Source organism: Mytilus galloprovincialis, chromosome 1 (assembly GCF_965363235.1).
Source record: "Mytilus galloprovincialis chromosome 1, xbMytGall1.hap1.1, whole genome shotgun sequence".
Lineage (NCBI taxonomy): Eukaryota > Metazoa > Mollusca > Bivalvia > Mytilida > Mytilidae > Mytilus > Mytilus galloprovincialis.
Genome location: NC_134838.1, coordinates 65,656,279 through 65,680,157, shown reverse-complemented (window position 1 = coordinate 65,680,157; position 23,879 = coordinate 65,656,279). Strand labels below are relative to the sequence as shown.

Genomic DNA, 23,879 nt, shown 5'->3' with positions numbered 1-23,879 from the left:
AAACGCTAAATGTCGAGCTGATATCAGTTAGTTTGCAAATAATAAGCTGACAAAACTATCTCCAAGATTTTATTATCATTATAAATATTGGTATTTTTTTAAGTCAAATCCTTTAAGTTTATTCTACATTTAAGGTTGCACAATACAAAGGTTTTTTTTTCTTCCAATCTCCAACATTTAAAATGCTGTTACTTTCTTATGAATGCATACAAATTAATAAAAGAGGTATATATATATAGATAGATAAAAGATTAATCTTTGAAATGAATGCAATATTTTTGTTATAAAATCAAAATATAATCAATTATTATGAAATTAATGGCAAAACCTCAGTCAGTTCACTTGAACGAATTTAGCTCTGACATCTCTTTAACTACACCAAAAATTTAAACGTTATATTAGTCAACACAGCAGGAGCTACACAAGGGTGTCTCATTTTATCGCCATCATATTCCATTCTCTAACAAATTTATAATTAGTGTAAACATCCTTACAACATAAAAGTAGAGATCGTTTGATTAGGTGTAAATTTTGACCTATACACATTTTCCAAAATCTGAGACACCCTTTTGTAGATTATAGTTCTAGGACCAACATATTATAAAATCAACCCTTTCGGTGTATCCACGAAGCTTATTTCTATTGAAAGTGAAAAATTTCTTGTAAAAGTTTGTTGACACAGTTAAAGTTATAATTGATTACATAATTGTTGTATAATACTAACATTGCATTAATTCGAAAGAGTAATCTGTTAGCTATCCATAAATACCACTTTTATAAATTTTCAAGCATTATGAAGAAAGTTACAGCATTTTAAAACTGGGGAATTGGAGGTATATAATCTTTGTATTGTGCTACCTTAAAAACGCCAAGTGACAAACACAGCATGCATAACGAAATCGAAACATGTTGTAGATCAATTAGGATGGAGGATGGTTATATTTCGGATAGGGACAGATACTAGTCTCTAACAAACCGTAGACAGACTTCTCAGAGAGTTGTTGCATCGATTCTGTAGCGTACAGAAAGTGTGGCACCTTCCTTAATCACACAAAGAGTTTTACGTACCGATTGTAACCGGAAAATGACGGAAATGTGTTCTTTACGTTAAGTTCTAGTATTGCAAAACGTCAAAGCAAAAAAACTATAGAAAAAGTTATATTTCCGAAGACAATTCATGAAATTACCGGAGAGCAAAATCAAAAGAAACATGCTAGAATACCTGCACGTCAACAATTGTATATTACGCTATGCATTTCGTAAAAGTAGTTGCAATAAGAGCCTTTATTGGGCCCATAAATTTGCTAAAACAGTTGTTGATAAAAAAAGAAAAAAAAAGTCTAACCAAATCAGATATTTTGAATCTCTGTAAAATTTATCTATTAGAAACTATTATGATGGTAAAAATTGTATATTGTTGGGCTAGGCAGTCACTTCACCCACCCAAGTCACGTTACTTCTCTTACCTATGACGAAATGTCTGGTCTTTTATCGCCTTTTCATTATATCTGCTACATTGAACTTGAAATAAGGGTTACAAATCTTCTAATTGAAGTGGATTTATCTATTTTTCGTCTAAACTGCAACTTGCCATCCGGGTTATAACACTACAAAAGTCGAAAAGTCTGAAAAGACCAGTTTTTGTCTTAATTTGCATGAACTTTTACTCGACATTTTCCAAAAGTATGACTTGTGTCTTAATTTTTCTTGACAAATTCTCATTTATATCAAATTTGTATGAAATTTACTCGACATATTCTTGACATTCTTAATATGGTTTTAAAATTTCTTGACATTTGAATACTGTCTTGAAATTTCTCGACATTTTCTCGACATTCTTATTTTTTCTCAGTATGGCTTGACATATTCTGAACATTTTGAATTGGGTCTTAAATTTACTTGACAGTTCTGAGTTTTACAAATCTTGACCAATATGACATAACTTTAATCTTTATTTCTCTTTATATAACACTTCTTGCAACAAAAACAAAAGTTGGGCATGTAAAATACTTAAATATTTGGGTATATAAATATTTTTACAAATGCAAATATGGCTATGGAATCTAATATATAAAATAATTTAAATGTGGGTGTGTTGATATAAAACAATTTAAATAAATGTGGGTTTTTAAATTACAAATTTTAATTCCTAAATCTTATAAATTAAATGATTAAAACCAATCATACTGTCTAGTAGACATATTTTATTCTACGAACATAATATTCAATGTTAATATGGTAAATAATTATTGTACCAAAATGTGGTTTATATAAATAGTAAATTATGATGATATACAAATCATTCATTTATCAGAAGAAAAATGTGTGTAATGTCATCTGTTGGAATATATATTAAGTATTACACATGGACAGGATGTTCCCCATAAAATAAAGGTATTCCACTCCCCAAAGTACATGCAACTGTCAAATAGAAATTACTGGTTTACCTGCAATCAGCCATACAACTTATCAGTTAACCGACCATGTCATTATAATTTAAAAAGTTTGTTGATAGATGAAAATTATGAAAATCATCACTTTGATGAAGAAAAAAAAAATTGATTTAAAATGGATTTTCTTCATCAAAATTATGAAGTTAATTATTTTAACATAAACAATTGAATAATTCCCAAAGAATAAAAGAAAATTATTATCTGCTCCAGGAATAATAAAAAAATGTATTCATAATGGGTCCCATCAATGATTTCTATAGAAATCATTGGTCTTATGAAATGGATCTCAAACAGACATGCATAATATAGATATAAAAAAAAAATTCTACAAATATTTATTTTTGATAAAAAAAAGTTATATAAAAAATGTTTTTGGGTTGTCCTAAAAAAGGAATAAGGTTTTTGAATCAAGATTAAAACAAATAATTTGACCTACACGAAAGCTTCCCCCCTCCTTCTTTTTTAGCCACACAAACCTAAAAGATGAAGTGTGGGGTCCAAAAGAGACACATGGTCAGTTTTTAAAACTGTCACCTATTTTATAGTAAAGCAAATTTGACTGGCAGTTTTGCGAACGGCAAATATCTCAATGCTGTTTGTCAGTAACTTAACAAGATTTTTTTTAAATTATTCAGACAAATTAAGAATGTCGAGTAAAAATTCATGCAAATTCAGACAAAAACTGGTCTTTTCAGACTTTCTGACTTTTGTAGTGTAATCATTTCAACTAAAGTTGATTAATTTATTAATCCACTTTAGTGTTACTAAACATCCTGTTTATAATCCGTTGGAGTTTAGTGGAGCATAAACGGAGGTGGTTTTTATCACATCTCCTCCTTCGTATGAGCTTGTAAACTTTGCATGCACATCCACGTTTACATCCCTTAGTATATAATCCAAAGTAAGCTTCTATGTTTAATTTATTCAAGTTGCAACAACTGTCAGCGCAGGACTAAAAGACAGTCTAAAATCCAATTCAAAAGTAAAATCCAACCGAGTAACAACTGAACTCAAAAGATTGCGATTAAAAAGATAACAAATTTAGGTTCTGAACATGTTGAATGAAGTATGCATAATTCGACACCAACATAACCGTCCAAATATATATATGAACGTGAACATTGTAGTTTCACCATGAAAAGGAAAGATCTTTTATATTAACATGTGTGGAAACAAAATGGTGGGAAGAAAAGGACGCCAGAAGGAATACGACGTAAAACCCGGATTTAAACATTAGATGAGAGAAGATGTTGACCAACCTTCCGAGGAACGGCAACGCAACATTTCAGAGAAAATGTATCAATCAACAAAAGCACTGAATGGTGGGATGAACAAAATATAATTACAGCCTAGCCACAACGAAGATATATATAAATTTGTAATCTGTTTTATCGCAATCTTTTGATATAAGTTGTTAACTTAGTGAGGTGAGGGGGGGCATAAAGAAAGAAAAGATATACTTTGCTATATCGAACGGATGAAAGTAAGCGAGTTTATGGACAAGTGCGACTATAAATAGTCTACACAATGATATGATTGTAAACAAACCCTCATCAGCACAAAAATATGAAGTTAGACACCACGATCACGACCACGTTACTGGTTAGATCCGTGGTACTTCATGTAATAATTGTCATGTACAAATCTAAAGACTCAAATGTATACCTGTTGTGAATCATAATTAGATAGGGTTCGATACTATCTCATCATGAGTAAACGAGGAAAGTTTAAGGAACAAGACATTCCTTTTCAAAAAAAAAAATACATGTCATTTTCTATGGGAAATTTCGGGTTTTTCGATGCTTTACAAAGTACAGGGTACGATAACGCCCGTTTTTGGCCCCCCTACTTTCTTAGTTTTTCAAATTTTGTTTTAGAAAACTACTTACCATGTTAAAATATTCCCTGAAGTGTGAAGTTTGTTTGGATGAACTCCAAATTATAATAAAAAGTAAATTAACAAAAATATCAAACTTCGAGGAAAATACGAAACAGAAAGTCCCTACTCAATTGGCAAAATTTAAAGCTCTAACACGTAAACGAATGGGTAAAAGGTGTCATATTCCTGACTTGCTACAATAGATTTTAATTTCCTAAATCAATCCGTCAAAATGCAATTAAATTGAATTGTAATTTGTTTTATTGTCGGTCTAATGGAAATCAGCAATAAGGAAACAAGAAAATGTATAACAGTCCATTTTTTAATCTGTCAAATGATCAAATATAATATAGTCGTGAGCTTATAAAAAATAATATCTGCGTTTATATTACAGAACTCGCTGATTCTAATTTGGAGAACGATCGACAATCTAAACCTACACTGTTTTCTAATGCCTTTATCAATCATATGAACAAAAAGATCGTCCAAACTGGCAAGGTTTTAGAGCGTTTGTTTGATACAAATGTCCTGAATGAAGCTGAGATGAAGTCCATCAATGAAGAGCTGGTCTTTGACAAAAAACTAAAAACAATGATGAAGATTATTGAAAAACACTGCAGAAACAAGAACCTAAAAGTTTTAGAGAGTTTTATTGGTGTGCTTAAGGGAAACAAAGATAAGGGAAACCAGGATAAAAATCTAGTAACAGATCTACAAGCAATACATGATGGACAGGTAATATTAAAAAAGAAAATACATATAATGATATTTGCAAGACGAAACATTTGTGGCGTTGTTTTTTCATACCACTTTGTTGATTACTTATAACTATTTCTGTTACCCTTTTTCTAGTTAAGCTTTAATCAATCTTTCAAAAATCTTTTCACAATTTTCTTTAATTTGATACGTTTTTATTATTTAATTAAATTTTGAATTCTTTTACATAAAAAATGTGTTTAAATATGTTTTTCTGAGTTTTAAATTGTAGTTTAATTTAGAATGTGCATGTTAACGAAGTTGTCATTCATTTTGAGTTCAAAACAACTTTTCCCTGGAGCATCTTGTAAAATTGACCCACGTTTATTAATCTAATATGTTTTAGAGGACGTGCCAATAAGCATTGAGCTAAGTACTGAACAAACATTGAATGTAAAAAAATTTAGATTCAGTATAAAATGCTCTAAATTACTTTGTGAAAGAACATGTTTAAGACAAAGAAAAAATTTCAATGATGTCCTTATGTTTTTTATCTAAGGGAAATTCTTTCTTAGTCACGAGTCCGAAGAGCGTACCAAAATTCAACACATTTGCAGGCTACCAAAAGCAAAAGTGTAAATTTTAAATTCATTTTTTAAAATATTCAGTTCGTTCGTGCCAACTTTTCCACATACTTGTTATTGTTTTTCACTTTCCACCTGAAGCTCTATGCTTATTGGCACAACCTCTTAACTTTTCCAAATATAGTACTAGAAAAACATGTATTTGTCCCGCGTGCAACGAAAGTCGAAGACTGCAACACATGAAAATGCTAATCTAGTGAAACCTTTTTATTTTTATAATACATTTTTAGAAAGACAAAAAACGACTTGGATTCGTAACACATGTACCTTGTATAAAATGTCTTATATTTTGAAGTTTTAGTCTGCAAAATCTTTATTTTCCTTGACTTCAGTTTACATGGTTCGGCAAAATTTGCAAACAACTTGAGGTTTTATTTTTCATGCAATTTTCTCTAAAAGACATGGATAACGCCAATTCCCTTTTTCCAAAATTACTAATTTCGAGCGGTAGTTCAAAGCGATATGTCTTTTTATCTTGTACAAGAACCATATAGCCATACCTATGACACTCATCATTATCATTTTTCTACAACATGTGGAAAAGACTACCGCCACGACATGACCCCCCCCCTTTTCTTCCTTGTTTTTTTGAAAAATATCGAGTGGTAGTTAAAGATTTTTTTAACATAGCGCCATTTTACATTTTGCGCAAACGATGCACCTGTTTCTCCAATACAAAGCATATATATCCATACTTTGTGATATCCTTATTATTTTTGCCCTAGAAGCCGTGGAATAGGCCAAACCCTGTCGAGCGGTAGTTTCAGAATTTTTAGCATAGAGCCTTGCGCAAACGATGCACCTGTTTCACCTCTACAAGACCTTAATATTATAGGATACCTAAACTAAATAGGTGTCCTTACAAACAACAGTATATTGCTGGGATTTCCGAGTGCTTCACGAAACCTCTTTCTAAATTATTAACATCTATTTTATCAACAATCAAAGCCGGGCTCCAAAGTTACTGTTAAACTGCCTATTTTAAAGGTGGCGTGAATCAGATATGGATACTAAAAAATCCAGATCTTTTTAGAGTACATACAATCAAAGACTATCTCATCTTGCAATAGTTTTAAAACATTTTACTTTTCTACACTTTACACAAGTATACCCCAATCCAAACTAAAAGACAAATTGAAAGAGTTGGTATTACTTTGTTTTAATAAAACGAATGGCGAACGTAGATATAAGTGTCTTGTCTTGGGTAGGGATAAATCCTACTTTGAAGGAATCACTCTGATTCAAACAAAAAATTATCTGAAACTGAAATTATCAGAGTGATTTCTTGACTGACAACATATTTGTTACGTTTGGAGGACGTGTTTTCTAACAGAATGTCGGAATTCCATTGGGAACCAATTGTGCCCCTCTTCTTGTCGACTTGTTTGTTTGTTATTATGAGACTGACTTCATACAGGAACTTCTTAGGAAGAAAGATAAGAAGTAAGCAATACCCTTTTTACTTTATGTTCCGCTATATAGATGGTGTTCTCTCACTAAATAATACAAAATTGGTGACTATGTTGAACGAATCTAGTTCATCGAACTAGAGATAAAGTATACTACAGATACAGTTAAGTCTGACTTATATCTTGACTTACATCTAGAAATTGACAATAAGGGTGGGTTGAAATCAAAACTTTATGACAAAAGAGCTGATTTCAGTTTCCCAATTTTGAACTTTCCATTAGTGCCTGCAAACGGAGTATATCTCCCAATTGATACGATATTCCCGGGATGGTATTTCCTATCATGATTTCTTCATAAAGGGTTGCTGCTCACAAGGAAGCTATTAAATCAATAGTTCCAAATGGTAAAGTTGTAATCATTCCTCCGTAAGATTTTTTAAACAAAGCGCCATTCGAAACCTTGCGCAAACGATGAGCCTGATTCTTCTCTACAAGACCGTTATAGCTATACCCCGTGATATCTTATTTAGTTTTCTCTAGAAGACACGGAATTGACAAACCCACCTTTTTATAAAATTAAGATTCAGAGCGATACTTTAAGATGTTTGACCATAGCGCCACTCGAAACCTTGCGCATCGGACCTCGTGTACTCTTCCACAAAACATATAGTCATACTCCGTGAACCCTCATTTTTTTTCACTAGAAGCCATGGAAATAGGCCGAACCCCCATGTTTACAAATAAAAGCTTTTCGAGTGGTTGTTTTTAATTTTTTAATATAGCGCTACCCGGAACCTTGCGCATCGATGCGCCTGTTTCTCCTCCATTTGAACTTTATAGAATTTGACCACAACTCCACGACACCCCTCATTTTTTTCTATAGATGCCCTGGAATACCCCAACCCCCTCCTTCCCCCCTGTTTTCTTTATTTTGAATTCAATTTCGAAAGGAAATTTCAGATTTTTAAACATAGCGCCATTCGAAAACTTGCACAAACGATGCGCCAGTTTCTCATCTACAAGGCCTATATAGCTATACGCCTTGACATCGCTTATTATTTTTCTCTAGAAGCCATGGAATAGGCCAACCCCCTTCTTTTGTCACGGATGGACTACTTTTACATACATTTTAAATTGAAGTGCGTGCATCGGTGGTCTAAACCTACTTTTATAACCCGTCTAGTGAAAGGTGTTGAATGACTGCAGTACTGAATGTTACATTTAATGGGGTGTGGCATGATTTACAGATAGATATGGTAAATCCCGTTTCATGGAAATTGGAGTTTGTGTACCGAATGTCTGCCTTAAAGTTTTTTTAATATTATTGTTTTAACGGCCGTTGCTGTCCCTTTCATTTTTTTTCGGATTTTATTTTTATCGCCTTAATGTTCGTTGGCTTATTGTTTGCTAGTTATTGTTCGCTAACTTCAGCCTGGAAGAAAAACTCCAAGGATTATACATAATAACTGAAATGAAGAAACAGTTAAATTCATACAGAAAATGAATAAAACTTTCGAATAACCTTGAAATTTTCATCGATTTTTTAAAATATATGATGAACGATGAATAACGAAACAGACTATTTCTTTACTATAATAGATTCAATTCAACCAGAGTATATGGGAACTTTGAATTAATGTTAGTGTATTCCTTATTCACAAACGAGCTGGATCATATCGTATCCAATAATCCTGAGAATTTTTTCAAAATAGATGACTATTTTCACGATAAATGAATCTTATAATTTGCCTACATGTAATATCATTAACGGTACCAATTTTCCTGCACCAGATATGCATTTCGACAATACATGTCTCTTCAGTGATACCCTCGGGAACAAACAGTCCACCAACAGAGCCATCGACCCAGTGGTAGTTATAACATTAATGGTACCAATTTTTCTGCACCAGATGCGCATTTCGACAATACATGTCTCTTCAGTGATGCTCGTGGCCAAAATATTTGAATCCAAAGCTTATAAAAGATGAAGAGCTATAATCCAAAAGGTCCAAAAAGTATAGCCAAATCCGTGAAAGGAATAAGAGCTTCGCATGAGGGAGATACATTCCTTAATTAATAATAATTTCTAACATTTTGTAACAGCAAATTGTAATAACACACAAAATCCGTATTTTCAATACTGTTAGAAGATTTAAAAAAATAAGACGTACCTTTATTAAGATATGTTCGTTGTATTCTCTGTCATGTTTCACAGAATACTTATTATTTATACTGACAGCACTATAACAGTAAAACTAGTATCATAATGTGGTCTAAAAATGTTAACGTAACGAACAATACAAGTATCACACAGGGGCCTGTTTAGAAACTTTCCTAAGTTCCATCCTAAGAATTTCTTAGGACAGAATTTAGGATAAAGTTAGGACCGACTTACGACACGTCTCAACATGCACATCGAAGCTATCTTAGGGATATCTTAGCTAGGACGTCCTTACCGATGTCCTAAGTATTGGCGTAAAAGAAAATACAAATGAAAAATTAAAAAATTAAAATATGAAATCATATATATTTTTTCAATACTTTTTTTTTTGTTTATCAAATATAGTTTATTAGACACTTATTATTAGTTTTAAATTGAAGATGAAAAATAATTATCGTATAATATTTGTACATAAAACTGTATATAAAACAAAACATAAGACCAAAATAATAACCACGTATTATATCAAAATTTAACAAACTAATTGTATATATATAATCGGTAAAAATCATTACATGAGTTTGAGTAAGTTGAATTCAAAGTGTCAAGGTTTATTTCTTTTACAGTTCAAAGGCAAATCTCGTGCATTTTTCATATAAATACGGAGAATTTCAACTTTTTTACTACTGCTAAAAATAAAATACGTGTGAAAATGAATTAAAGACGAAATTCTAATATATCATAGAGTTAGGACCATCCTAAGACCATATTAAGACACCAGAATTGGTATCCTAAAGTTAGGACAATTCCTAGGATTTTCATAACTTGAGACATGTTTGATATTCCCACTTAGGACTAAGATGTGTCCTAAGTTGGTCTTAAGACACGTCCTAATCCTAAGAGAGCTTCGATAAACAGGCCCTAGATATATAACACCGCGTTTTATCTCAAGGAATAATTAAAGTATCACATGTATTAGTATTAAACTCATTAATGGAGTGTGTTTTTACATACAGGATCATAAAAGTGTAAAATAACAGAGCGACAAAAACGTTATATATATATATATATATATATATATCAAAGATAAGGTTTGAAAAATGCAACATTTAAAACATATTTCACTGAAAAAGTGTGCTTTTTTATTCTGTTTCTTCTTTATGGTCTATATGTCGTGTACAAATTTGTAGTTTTGTAGAGGTTGTAACATGTACAAAATGTTTGTACAATGCAAAAGTACAATTTATAACATGTATGAAAGTACCTCGTACATGTTATAGCATGTACAAAATATTGCTTACAAATGGTTTTAACTTGAAATTTGAAAACAAAAATATTTTTCTATTATAACAACACATGCCATTAACCTCAATAATATTTTCATCATTTGTTTTTGTCATTGTCCATTATTGTGATACCTTTTGATACAGTTAATGACCTATAAATATAAATAGTTTTTTTTATTACTTAATACCTCAAATACTTTTAAAATACACAGGTTGTCAATAAACATTATTTGGTATTCTTACCTGGTATACAAAAGAATACTTAGAAGCAATACTTGAAGCAAGTTCTGTATCGAATAATACTGACAATGAATATATATGGTGTGGTATGAGTGTCAATAAGACAACTCTCCTTCCATGTCACATTATAAAAGTAAACCCTTATAGGTCAAGGTACGGTCTTCAACACGGCGAATATCATTTCACCGAGACAAAACAGTCTACCGACACTGAAATTGAAACTGACAAAGTAATGTCAGAGACGGACATTCCCAGCGGGCACATGACGTTGTTTCAACGTTGAAAAATTGTTGAATTTTGGTTGAGTTCGTCATTAACGTTGATTCAACGTTGATTCAACGTAATTATTTTCAACGTCGTATATTCGACCACAATTCAATGTTGATTCAACGTCTTAATTTCAACAGAAAATTGATGTTGATTCAACGTCTTATTTTCAACGTTGAAATTTCAACAGAAAGTTGATGTTGATTCAACGTCTTATTTTTCAACGTTGAAAGTTTAACAGAAAGTTGATGTTGATTCAACGTCGCATTTTCAACGTTGAACTAATTTATATATATGAAATGTATGATATCATGCATTAATCAACTATTTAAATCTGTTTTTCTAATGAATTAAGTTTGGAAATTGAAGCAGGCCGTGTGATTAAGTGGGAGGGGGATTTAAAAAATAAAAAATATTTCTTCCATACAAAGGGTTATAACAATATCCAAACCATTGTAACAATTTAAAATAAAATTAATTTACGGAGATATTTATACATATTTATTGAAATATAATTTAAAACATTTCCCGCTCTTAAAACTTTGCTACTCGGAATATCACGGACATGATTCCGAAAGTTCGCGCATGTCGATTAGCGCTTTATTCAAAGAAACAACATTGTTTACTGCCCGAGAAAAACAGAAGAAAAGACTATTCTACTACGTACGTTTACAGCGATGGGAGAAGGTAGCATGAGACAAGAACACAGAAGTGAACAATCTGTATGTTATTTTATTGTTACAAATTATTAAGTACATCATTGTACATAGGCAATTGTGTTTCTATCAACAGATCGTACATGAAATTTTAAATCCATGCAGTGGCAGTGCCCAAACACATCGTGTGAACACGTGGTTTAAACATAAACAAATATTTACTGATTGATTCTGAGCACATAGAGTACCTACAGGCTATTTATTAATTGAAAGGTGCAGATATAACAGTTGAAGGCCTGTCATTCACTTCCAGTGTCGTATCCATTTTTTTTAATTTAAAAAAAGGGGGGGCTAGATATATAATTAATGAAAGCTGAAAGGCTAAATCCATTTACATTCCTGCCAAATTGGGCAATTATCTGTCACGTCCTATTTGCAAGTTGGGATTTCCACTATTTGCGGGTCGGGATTTCCCCTACGGAGGCAGTTGTGGTCCTTGGACTCAGAAAATTCACTCAAATTATCCGTTTTCTACACTTTCTTTTCGTCATGCTTGTAGATACTGATTTGATATTATATTTGGTATATAGTTTTATCATGACAAGTTTCAGACGAAGTTTGATTTTTTTTTGGTCTGATGATTTTTTGCAGAGCATTTTCAACAATTGTACTTGTATCATCCTGATTATACCCATTTTACATTTTCTTTAAAAAACTAAGTTAAGGAAACTATATGATTTTAAAACAGGTAACAAAACAAATGCGGGCACATCAACGTTGAAACAACGTCATGCTGAAACGTTGAATCAACGTTGAAATATAGGTTGAAAATGAAAGGTCATTTCAACGTTGTAAATACAACGTTGCATCAACGTTTAGATATCAACGTTGAAAACTCATAGTTGATACAACGTTGAGAATGTTGATAATTAGTTTCTTTATAATGTTTGTGCTATTTTCACATTTCTTGATCAGTGTGAGAAAAATATTTAGTGAAATATCTGTTCTCTGCAAATGACTGGATGAAATTTATCAATACCTCAAAATTTCTTGGTTTCTTCTGAATTTTCCTAGTGTGACGACATGAAAAAAGTTGACCATGCCCGATGACCTCAAAAGGAATGATAACACAAATAAGTCCATAGTACATGGATGCCCTACTCGCACTATAATTTTCTATGTTCAGTGGACCATGAAATCGGGGATTAAACTAATTTTGCATTAAAATTATAAAGATCATATCATAGGGAACATATGTGTACTAAGTTTCAAGTTGATTGGACTTCCAACTTCATCAAGAACTACCTTGTCCAAAAACTCTAACCTGAAGAACAGACGGACGGACAAAAGAATGAACGGACAGACGCACAGATCAGAAAACATAATGCCACTCTTCTATCGTAAGTGGGGCATAAAAATCATTTGAGAAACAGATTAGGACACTCTTACTCAAGTAATATGATATTCCTCCACTCTCAACAGTTAAATATTAATTATCTAAAGAGCTCAAAGCACTGATAAGGACACTTTAACTCAAGTAATAGGATATTTCTCCACTCTCAACAGTTAAATATGAATTATCTAAAAAGCTCAAAGCAATTTGGTAGACTAACAACCAGTTCATTGTAACGCCTCTGGTGTAAGTTGGTCAGCTCTTCGTATGTTAATACAACACATTTTTGTTGGATGTTCCACGCACTTTTTTAGAAAAAAAGAAGATTGAAAGACATTTATTAAAATATTTGATTAGGATGAATGGATAGTTGGTTGTTTAACATCCAGTGACAAGTCAAATCCATATGCAGGACAAACATGAGAGCAGACATGCTGAGCAGGGTTATAAATGTACTAGCTCACTAACAGTTCACACATGTCACCTAACCCAGACACATATTTTCGAACTCGAGGCTAACCACTCTTAAATGCTATATGTTTGGTGGAAAAGCGGCAAATACCAAATTTATAATCTTTGGTTTGAACTAACCTGCAATACAATTATTTAGTCAATATGAGTCATTAAAACAAGATAAAAAGAGCATTTATTTATTTTCAGTATCTGGAATGGAATTTGAAATGTCCTCATCCTGCCTCTTTTTTTTTCGTTCCTCCCTCCACCTTCACGTCTTTCAGGGGCATATTTAAGGAACCTTGATATTTCACTCTTCATCATGGTTTCGGTTGCGTCAACCAACCCAGGAAAGGACTCTGAGACACATTATGTTTGTAAAAAAAACAGTAACAATTAAATCACAGAAGTAAATAAACAGCTGCGCCACGAGCGCATGATACGCCCGTCGTCTAACTCTTGTGTGTGAAGTTATATGCAATAATCATAAATGGTTTCTGAGATACGGCACGACATGTGAAAACCCTTCCTTTTTTACAAAAAACTCAATATCTCTAAAATAAAATTTTCAATCATCACCAAAAATTATACAGATCTTTGGATTAATATAACTAAGAAGTGTGTAAAGTTTGAAGCAATATTCATAAATAGTTTTTGAGATACGGTGCGACATGTGAAACCCCCCCCCCCTCCTTTTTTTTTTTACAAAAAACTCAATAACTATGAAATGAAATTTTGAATCATCACCAAAAAGTATAAAAATCTTTAGAAAAATATAACTAAGAAGTGTGTTAAGTTTTAAACAATAATCATAAATGGTTTTTGAGATACAGTGCGACATAGGAAAAAAAAACCACCCCTGTTTTAGTAACGAAGTCCTGTAACTCAAAAAGTTTTAATCTTATTTTCATTTTTACGCCGCACAGATGGATAGACGGACGCCAGTCATTTGTATACCATAATACGTCCCGTCAAAATTTTGACAGGCGTATAAAAATTATTTCTTTTACGTAAAAAGTTCATACAGCTACTGAGAATAAGTAAAAAGTAGTCTTGAGGTTGGTTAGGATGAACAGGGTTTCAAATTTGTTTTCCAGTGAATTTTGCAAGTTACTTGCTAATATAGAATTTAAAATACTTACCAAGAATTATTGTGAACAACTTTGAGGCACCAAAGGAAATTTTGCCATTTTTCCCGCTGAATCAAAGAATTATGGAGGACCCTGAAAAAATATATGCATCTAAATAAAAACAATCACATTCAGATTTAAGATGTTTTTAATTTTACAGTCTACAATATGAAAATGCATCAAGTTTATCAAATAATTTTTAACAGACATCTTGGATGTTTTTGCTTTTAAAATTTGCTCGTTAATTTCAATTTCTACATGTTCTTTTCTTGCATTTGTACTAAGTGTTAACTCTTTTCTTGGCTTGGAATCTGATGTACAGTTGTTGTCGTCTGTTTATGTAGTGCATAGGTGTTTCTCATTTTTATATAGATTAGAGCGTTGGTTTTCCGGTTTGAATGGTTTTACACCAGTAATTTTTGGGGCCCTTTATAGCTTGCTGTTCGGTGTGAGCCAAGGTTCCGTGTTGAAGGCCATACCTTGACCTATAATGGTTTACTTTTATAAATTGTTACTTGGGTGGAAAGTTATCTCATTGGCACTCATACCACATCTTCCTATATCTATACTAGTCTTTCCCTCATAATTTGTTTTTGTTACCTGTTTTAGGTGTAATACCACCATTGATTTTTCCCTATTAGTCTTTGTTAAATTGGCACTTTTAAAAAAATTGTACAGTATTTACCTTTATTTCAACCAAAGAAATACTTTGCTTGTGTAAAGTTTAATCCTTTCCAGTGATACAGTGAAAATTTCACACTACATTTCATTGCATATAAGAAAATAATCATCGCCGGAAGTAAACAACCCAATTTTTACACTGTTATTTACATGTTACCTGCTTTGGTAACTACGTAACCTTAACGTTCCAAAATATTTTATAAGACCATCAAATAAAAAAAGAAGGATGCTTTCAGACATCCAACATACATATTTACGACTCAGAAAAATTTAAGTGCATTGAAATGCAGGGTTAATTTTCTACAACTGTCAAATTCAAGGGAATATTTTTTTATGCCTACTTTCGTATGCAACCGGATGTGACGTACCATGATTTGGTGGTATTACACCTAAAGAACACCTAAATGTCAAATAAACTTAATGTAATTTTTTCCCCTCCAATTGCAAGTTATTTCAAGCATAACTGTCAAGTTTTGTCTCAGTCAGAGCTATAGTTTCAGAGAAAATCACTATAATGTAAGGCCATATCCTACGGCAATTTCAGTCTAATTTCTTCGAAAAATCCTAATTTCAGTGTAATATTATAAAATGCAGTGTTGACTAATATCTGATCATAAACTCATGATCTATGCATTCAAACAATTATATAGAATACAAAAGACAACTTTAAGATGATAAACAATTTTATTGCACCTTTTAGAGTTCATTTGAAGGTCTGCTTTGGTCTGTTTTGGTCCATTTTCCTCCTTCCTTCCTTTTTCATCAAAACTTGATATCTTTTGTCTAAAAATTAAAACAAATGTGATTATTTCCCCACAAAAATGAAATAAATGTAATGTTACATCAATAATTAAAGTGTTTTAGCTGAAAGAACTGTCTCTATAAATGTTAACAGTCTACACGGAAGTTTCTATAAGCCCTTATGTGTAACTCAAGTTTTTGGTCTGTTCGCCTAGTGTGACAAATAACGGTTCCCTTCAGTCAATCATTTATTGTTACTGGTATCAAAGTCTTTTTATTTACTCATAACAGTATATTTCTAATAGATTTACACAAAGAGTCCACTTTCTTGTATTTTACATTCGAAAATTGGGAGAAAGAGTAATAAAAAAATACCTCAAAATGTTTTTAAAAAGGGTTATGTCCCTTGGAATGCTGGTACAAAAAATAATTGGTAAGAATTATGAAGTTTAAGTATGTGAGACTGGATTCTGATGTGTGTAAATCCAGGGCAAATAAGTGTTTAGATGATTTATTGTCTGTGCAAAATGTAGACGGCACAATGGCAAATTGTAAACTTTTGCGGCCAAAAAAAAAAAAAAAAACATGATGATAGTTGATACTTACTTTAATGCTGAAGTGTCATCTGCAGACCAATTCACATATGAGATTTTTCAACAGAATGCTCTTCAGAACATGGTTAACACTAAAATAAAAAAAATCACATGTTGTATAAACAAATCTGTCAGGGTAATTTAAAATTTAACACAGTAAACTAAATACAGCTTTGTCTGTCCACTCATTTGACTTAGAAAACACCCGTAAACCCTCATTTCAAGGCAATTTTACCCCAAACGAGCTCTCTGTGTCTAAATCCATTCCGAATAGTCCATGTTTACAATGTATGAACTGGTTTATTAATAACTTTTAAAAATGAAAGTACAATAAGGTCACGAGTGCATATGTAGTTTCCCTAAATATTTAGGTGTAATACCACCATTGATTTTTCCCTATTAGTCTTTGTTAAATTGGCACTTTTAAAAAAATTGTACAGTATTTACCTTTATTTCAACCAAAGAAATACTTTGCTTGTGTAAAGTTTAATCCTTTCCAGTGATACAGTGAAAATTTCACACTACATTTCATTGCATATAAGAAAATAATCATCGCCGGAAGTAAACAACCCAATTTTTACACTGTTATTTACATGTTACCTGCTTTGGTAACTACGTAACCTTAACGTTCCAAAATATTTTATAAGACCATCAAATAAAAAAAGAATGATGCTTTAAGACATCCAACATACATATTTACGACTCAGAATAATTTAAGTGCATTGAAATGCAGGGTTAATTTTCTACAACTGTCAAATTCAAGGGAATATTTTTTTAGGCCTACTTTCGTATGCAACCGGATGTGACGTACCATGATTTGGTGGTATTACACCTTTTAAAATCATATAGTTTCCTTAACTTATTTTTTTAAAGAAAATGTAAAATGGGTATAATCAGGATGATACAAGTACAATTGTTGAAAATGCTCTGCAAAAAATCATCAGACCAAAAAAAAATCAAACTTCGTCTGAAACTTGTCATGATAAAACTATATACCAAATATAATATCAAATCAGTATCTACAAGCATGACGAAAAGAAAGTGTAGAAAACGGATAATTTGAGTGAATTTTCTGAGTCCTAGGACCACAACTGCCTCCGTAGGGGAAATCCCGACCCGCAAATAGTGGAAATCCCAACTTGCAAATAGTGACAGATAATTGCCTAATTTGGCAGGAATGTAAATGGATTTAGCCTTTCAGCTTTCATTAATTATATATCTAGCCCCCCTTTTTTTAAATAAAAAAATGGATACGACACTGGAAATGAATGACAGGCCTTCAACTGTTTTATCTGCACCTGTCAATTAATAAATAGCCTATAGGTACTCTTCAATTAGTCAATACTTGTGTATGTTTAAACCACGTGTTCACACGATGTGTGTGGGCACTGCCACTGCATGGATTTAAAATTTCATGTACGATCTGTTGATAGAAACACAATTGCCTATGTACTTAATTATTTGTAACAATAAAATAACATACAGATTGTTCACTTCTGTGTTCTTGTCTCATGCTACCTTCTCCCATCGCTGTAAACGTACGTAGTAGAATAGTTTTTTCTTCTGTTATTCTCTGGCAGTAAACAATGTTGTTTCTTTGAATAAAGCGCTAATCGACATGCGCGAACTTTCGGAAGCATGTCCGTGATATTCCGAGTAGCAAAGTTTTAAGAGCGGGAAATGTTTAAAATTATATTTCAATAAATATGTATAAATATCTCCGTAAATTAATTTTATTTTAAATTGTTACAATGGTTTGGATATTGTTATAACCCTTTGTATGGAAGAAATATATTTTATTTTGTAGAAAGTGATTATCAGAAAACATGCAAGGTTCTTTGGCAGATCAAAAAGGGGATCGAGAGGGGGAGGGGGAGGCTATGGTTCTGGTGGTTTGACCTTTTTCTGGGGAAAATCTGGTTGATAATAAAGGGAATCTCTGAAGCTTGACCGGAGCGGGCCCCCTCTTAGGCAGTCAGTTCGGCCCCCGGAAAATTTCTGAATCCGCCATTGTCAAATACATTTATCGTAAAAAAAAAAGGGGATTTCACCCCATCAAATCCCCTCCCACTTAATCACACGGCCTGCTTCAATTTCCAAACATAATTTATTAGAAAAACAGATTTAAATAGTTGATTAATGCATGATATCATACATTTCATATATATAAATAGGTTCAACGTTGAAAATGTGACGTTGAATCAACATCAACTTTCTGTTAAACTTTCAACGTTGAAAAATAAGACGTTGAATCAACATCAACTTTCTGTTGAAATTTCAACGTTGAAAATAAGACGTTGAATCAACATCAATTTTCTGTTAAAATTTCAACGTTGAAATTAAGACGTTGAATCAACATTGAATTGTGGTCGAATATACGACGTTGAAAATAATTACGTTGAATCAACGTTGAATCAACGTTGATGACGAACTCAACCAAAATTCAACAATTTTTCAACGTTGAAACAACGTCATGTGCCCGCTGGGTTATTACTGACACACACACTGAAACTGATGGTGAATTGAAAGGTCATGATTCAGCAGACAACAATGAACAAACTATTGAGTTAGAAACAGAGAAAATGGTAATTGAATGAAGTGAAGTGACACTGGTTGGTTATGAAGTATCAGGATGCATGGCATCTACTGGTATACTTCCTCGAAAGAGGACGCCTTCTGGTGGTGATATTCCTGCTGTCAATAACAGTGGCATTGTACAAATTATAACGTGTACAATATTTTTGTACATGTTATAACCTGTACAAAATTGCAACTTGTACACGACATACATATATCTCTTCTGGCGGACCAAAAAACAAACATAAAAATCAGTTGAAAAGGTTTTACTCATACTTACTGCTCGGTATGCCATCGGCATGTAGGGCAGCAACAAAGTTTTCTCCATTTCTGTCTGTCTTTGTTACAGTTTCCATTATTATTCATGGTCTTCAGTTCTCCTTCTACAGTAAGTCTCCATGTGTTCTTTGGTCTCCCTCGCTTACACCTTCCTTCTGGAGTCCAATGTAGGGCTGTTCTAGTGATGGAAATTTTATCTCTTCTGATGACATGCCCAATCCATTTCAAACGCCTTCTCATTAATATTGTACCCATGCTATCTTGATGACACTGTCTTAGAAGGCTGTCATTGAATATTTTGTTTGGCCAGAAAAACGCAGGATTCTTCTTAAGCTTTTTGTATGGAAAATTGACAGTTTGTTTAGATCGACTTCTGTCATCCTCTAGCTTTCAGATCCATATAGCAGAGTAGATAAAACACAACTCTGGTACAGTTTTAGTTTGGTCTCCTTACTGTACTGTGATGATTTCCATATATTGTTAAGTGATCTTAATATATTCCTGGCTGTTCAATCTGTTCATGATGTCATTTCCTGCACCTCCACCGTTTCTTATTGTACTTTCTATGTAAGTACTTTTTTCTGTGATGGGAAGATTTTTTCCATCTACTAGGAGAGGAGCTGGGTTATTGATGTTTAGGTCCATGACTTCTGTTTTCGTTTGGCTGATTTTAAGTCCAACTTGACTAGCAAAAGTATTAAGGCGGTTGGTTTGTCTACTTTTGTAATTGGTGGTGGGTATGAGATAAAAGAGCAAGATCATCAGCAAAATCGAGATACTATATTCTAATATTAATGAAATGTTCCATCTTATTCCTCTTAAAGCATCTTCTGTTGTTTTTCTCACCACCCAGTCAATGACAACATTGAAAAGAAGAGCAGACATCACACATCCTTGCCTAACTCTTGTTTTTACCTCAAACCAGATGCTGCTATGCCCTACACTGCAAGTGAAATTGCTGTACAAACTTTTGATAAGTTCAATTATATCATTTGGAATTCCATATGCTCTTAGTATTCGCCACAAGTTCGTTCAGTTGATACTGTCATAAGCCTTCTGGAAATCCACAAAGTTGATATAGAGCTGCCTTTGCCATTCTGTACATTGTTCGATGATGTTGCGTAAAGCAAAGATTTGATCAATGCACCCTCTACCTTTACGGAATCCTGCGTGCTACTCTCTTAGTTGTTTATCAACTGCATCTATTACTCTTTTGATACTAATGTTGGCCATGATTTTACTTGGAATTGACAGTAGGGTTATACATCGCAAGTTGTTGCAGTCGCTCCCTTCTTGGCTAGCTTTATTATTACGCCTTTGGTCCAATCGTCTGGTATTATTTTTCCTTCCCATATTGATGTAAATAGTGATTGAAGAATTTCAGCTGTGAGTTCTGGGTCGACTCTGCATTCAGATTGTCCTGACTTGGTGCTTTACTCATAAGATTAATACAAATATTAATACATCGAACAAAAAAAAACCCACTAAAATGACGTAGTTTGTTACAACAACTTCTGTAAATTTCCTTAGTACATTTATACTTTAACCAAAAAAAGTACTAAATACATTGAAAATAAATTTCTCAGTTCCGTTAAAATATTTTACGGTCCCTTTCCAATTTATTTATCTTAGATTTTCGACTGACAGCATGTCTCGTTTCTTTCTTCTTCAGAAAATTCTGCCGCAAATCAAAGATCCGCTTCTGCAAATATTAATCAGCAACGTCCCCCATTACGACTGGACTTGGCTGCGAATTTATAAACCCCACTTATTAAGCGAGGGTTTAAGTGTCGAAACGATAAGTCAAGATGATCATATTCCGATAACCAAATCAAGCCTTTTGATATTTATGTAAGGTTAACTCAAGTCATTAGTGTACGCATACATAATAGTTTAATGTTTTGGCCACGAGCATCACTGAAGATCGAGACATGTATTGTCGAAATGCGCATCTGGTGCAAGAAAGTTGGTACCGTATATTTTATTAATGCTCAGCTGCATTTTGAAAATTGCGAATTAGGAATTTTAAAGTTGCTGATCGTCACAAAGTCATGTTTTGCCTACTTTTTGCATTTGGACTCGTTTAAGATCACTTAATTATATGATTATTATTTATTGACAATTTGCTACTATTTATTAAATGAAACCTTTTGTTTTTTTGTTAGATGACACTTTTTAAAACACAGAGGGAATTAAAAGACCAAAAAGGGTTGGTTTACGAGCTTAGAAGTGAAATTGAGCGTCTAAGTATCGAATTAGCGAAGAAAGTTGATGAAGTTAATGCACTCAAAATATTGAGTCAGAAAAATGAAAGTAATCAAAAGCAGTATGAGATGCAAATTATACAAAAAGATGAAATTATTTCAGCCCTCAAGAAGCGGTTGGGAGAACTAGAAAAAAAAGTTAAAAACATGACAATTAGCATTAAAGAAAGAGAAAACTATGTACTAGCGAAAGAAAAGGAATTGGAAGACAGCATTATAAAAAGTAATGAAATGAGTACCGAGGTTCAAATTTTGAAAGATAGGCTAGATGAAGTTACTTGTACGGAAGAGGAAAATTTGCTATTGTCAAAGAAAATAGAAGAGCTCGAAAATGAAATAAAAACGAATGAAAGTAGAATTCAAGATCTAAACAGAAGTCAGACTCTTGTAATGACAAGAGGTGATATTGAGGATTTTTTCTCTAATACTTTAACGAGGTTTGAAAAACTTTTGCAGAAAAAATAGATTCTTAATTTCTTCTATTATTAGTATATCGGATAAAGCTTATGTGAAATTACTATGAGATGACAAATGATTTGTAACAATGTATAAAATCAATCTAATTAAAAACCGATCTCTCATCGCTCTTGTTTCTGATATGTCGCGTGGGAGATCTAACGAAACCCGCTTTGAGGTCACATGTGAGTGACCTCGTAGGTGTGTCTTTTTCGACCAATGAAATTGAGTCTTCCACGATCTTGGAAGTTTAACGTAAGGCAAAGGGATGTAACTCATTTTATTTACGACGAAATCGTCAGTCATAATAATTCATAAACTTTTTTGATTGGCTTATTAATAGGTCGTCAACTCATTTGCATATCTTTATAAATTCATGACTTTTAGTTCACTCACATGTGACCTCAAGGCCGGTTTCGTTAGATCTCCCACGCGACATATCAGAAACAGAAGCGATGAGAGATCGGTTTTTAATTAGATTGGTATAAAATCTACGGGAATTGTGAGTTTCTGAAGTTTCTATATAGTTCATTTCACATTTTTAGACCAGGAGTCAACAATACTTTATACTCTGTGATGACTGTATTTTGCTGTTAAATTGAATTTTATCCACCAGGTTTTTGTAAATACAGTTGTTTCTCAAACCACGCCTCTTTTTGGGACATTTGAAATGTTCATAGATAATTAAGTTTGTTAAAAAGCTAGTTCCCAGTTCTGATCTGTAGGTTTCATCTCATAGAGACATAACATAGAGACATAACTTGGGAATGTTACCAGTAAATATACGTGTGAATATTGTTTATATTGAAATCTGTGGTAACCCTACAGTCGAGGTAGCGGTAGTTAAGAAATGTAGTGTTAGTTTAAACTCTAAGAAGTTCGGTGCATATAAACGTTGCAAAATAAAAAAAAATATTATGACCTTTGAAAAAAATGGTGGTGCATATGAACTTTCCATTCTAGGATATGATTTTTTTTCAAAACTTCATAGTAAAAGTGGTACAGTTTTAGCCGTAATGGGAGTTCCTATGGGAAAATGCATTGTCAACATTTACAGAAATGCAACCTACAGTACAGGACTAAATTTATATATGAATGTAGCCGTATTATTCTTTTCTAATATATAGATTTTTCTTTAACAAAAAAAATACATATGTTGTTTATATATAAAAATAAATTTTTAGGTATAAAATAGTCATATGTTTATACGAGCCAAAATTTGTTCCTGTTAAAAAAGGTTCCAGCGGAGCGTTAACAAATATAACAGAAAATACGTTCTGGGAGAATTTTTCTCACGGATAATTTAAATATAATTCGTTCCATCTCTATAAAAAAAGTTCCACACTTTAACTGTTGACACAAGTGGCTCGAGACCAAAGTTATTTCGTAATGCATTTCTTTTAAACAATAAATGGAAATTTAAAAATCCAACTTGCGGTGTCTTCAATTTCACCAGGTGAAATAAGTTCTGGGTTTGTGAGATTTGTTCCTCGCCTGGTGGAATAAGTTCCATGTCTATGAAATAGGATCCACTGTTTAAACAAGTTATCTTATACACTGAACATTTGTCAACTGTGAGTTTAAAGTTATCATTTAAGGTCTTTATAAAACAGGTTTTATA

The 23,879-nt window shown here is 32.6% G+C and overlaps 1 protein-coding gene and 1 long non-coding RNA gene across 2 annotated transcripts in view; one reads left to right on the top strand and one right to left on the bottom strand.

The window, feature by feature from the left end:
* Positions 1-22,267, top strand: part of LOC143041842 (uncharacterized) — a 40,534-nt gene extending 18,267 nt beyond the window's left edge. Inside the window, exons 2-3 of the mRNA XM_076217161.1 lie at positions 4,727-5,067; positions 21,704-22,267. Coding sequence (XP_076073276.1) covers positions 4,727-5,067; positions 21,704-22,267 — 905 coding nt within the window. The remainder of the gene's footprint in view (positions 1-4,726; positions 5,068-21,703) is intronic.
* Positions 16,025-17,340, bottom strand: LOC143085497 (uncharacterized). The gene is made up of 3 exons (XR_012981358.1): positions 17,130-17,340; positions 16,696-16,774; positions 16,025-16,131 (listed from the first exon to the last, which is right to left on the bottom strand). It is a non-coding gene; the product is annotated as an uncharacterized LOC143085497 (long non-coding RNA).
* Positions 22,268-23,879: the final 1,612 nt, after the last annotated feature.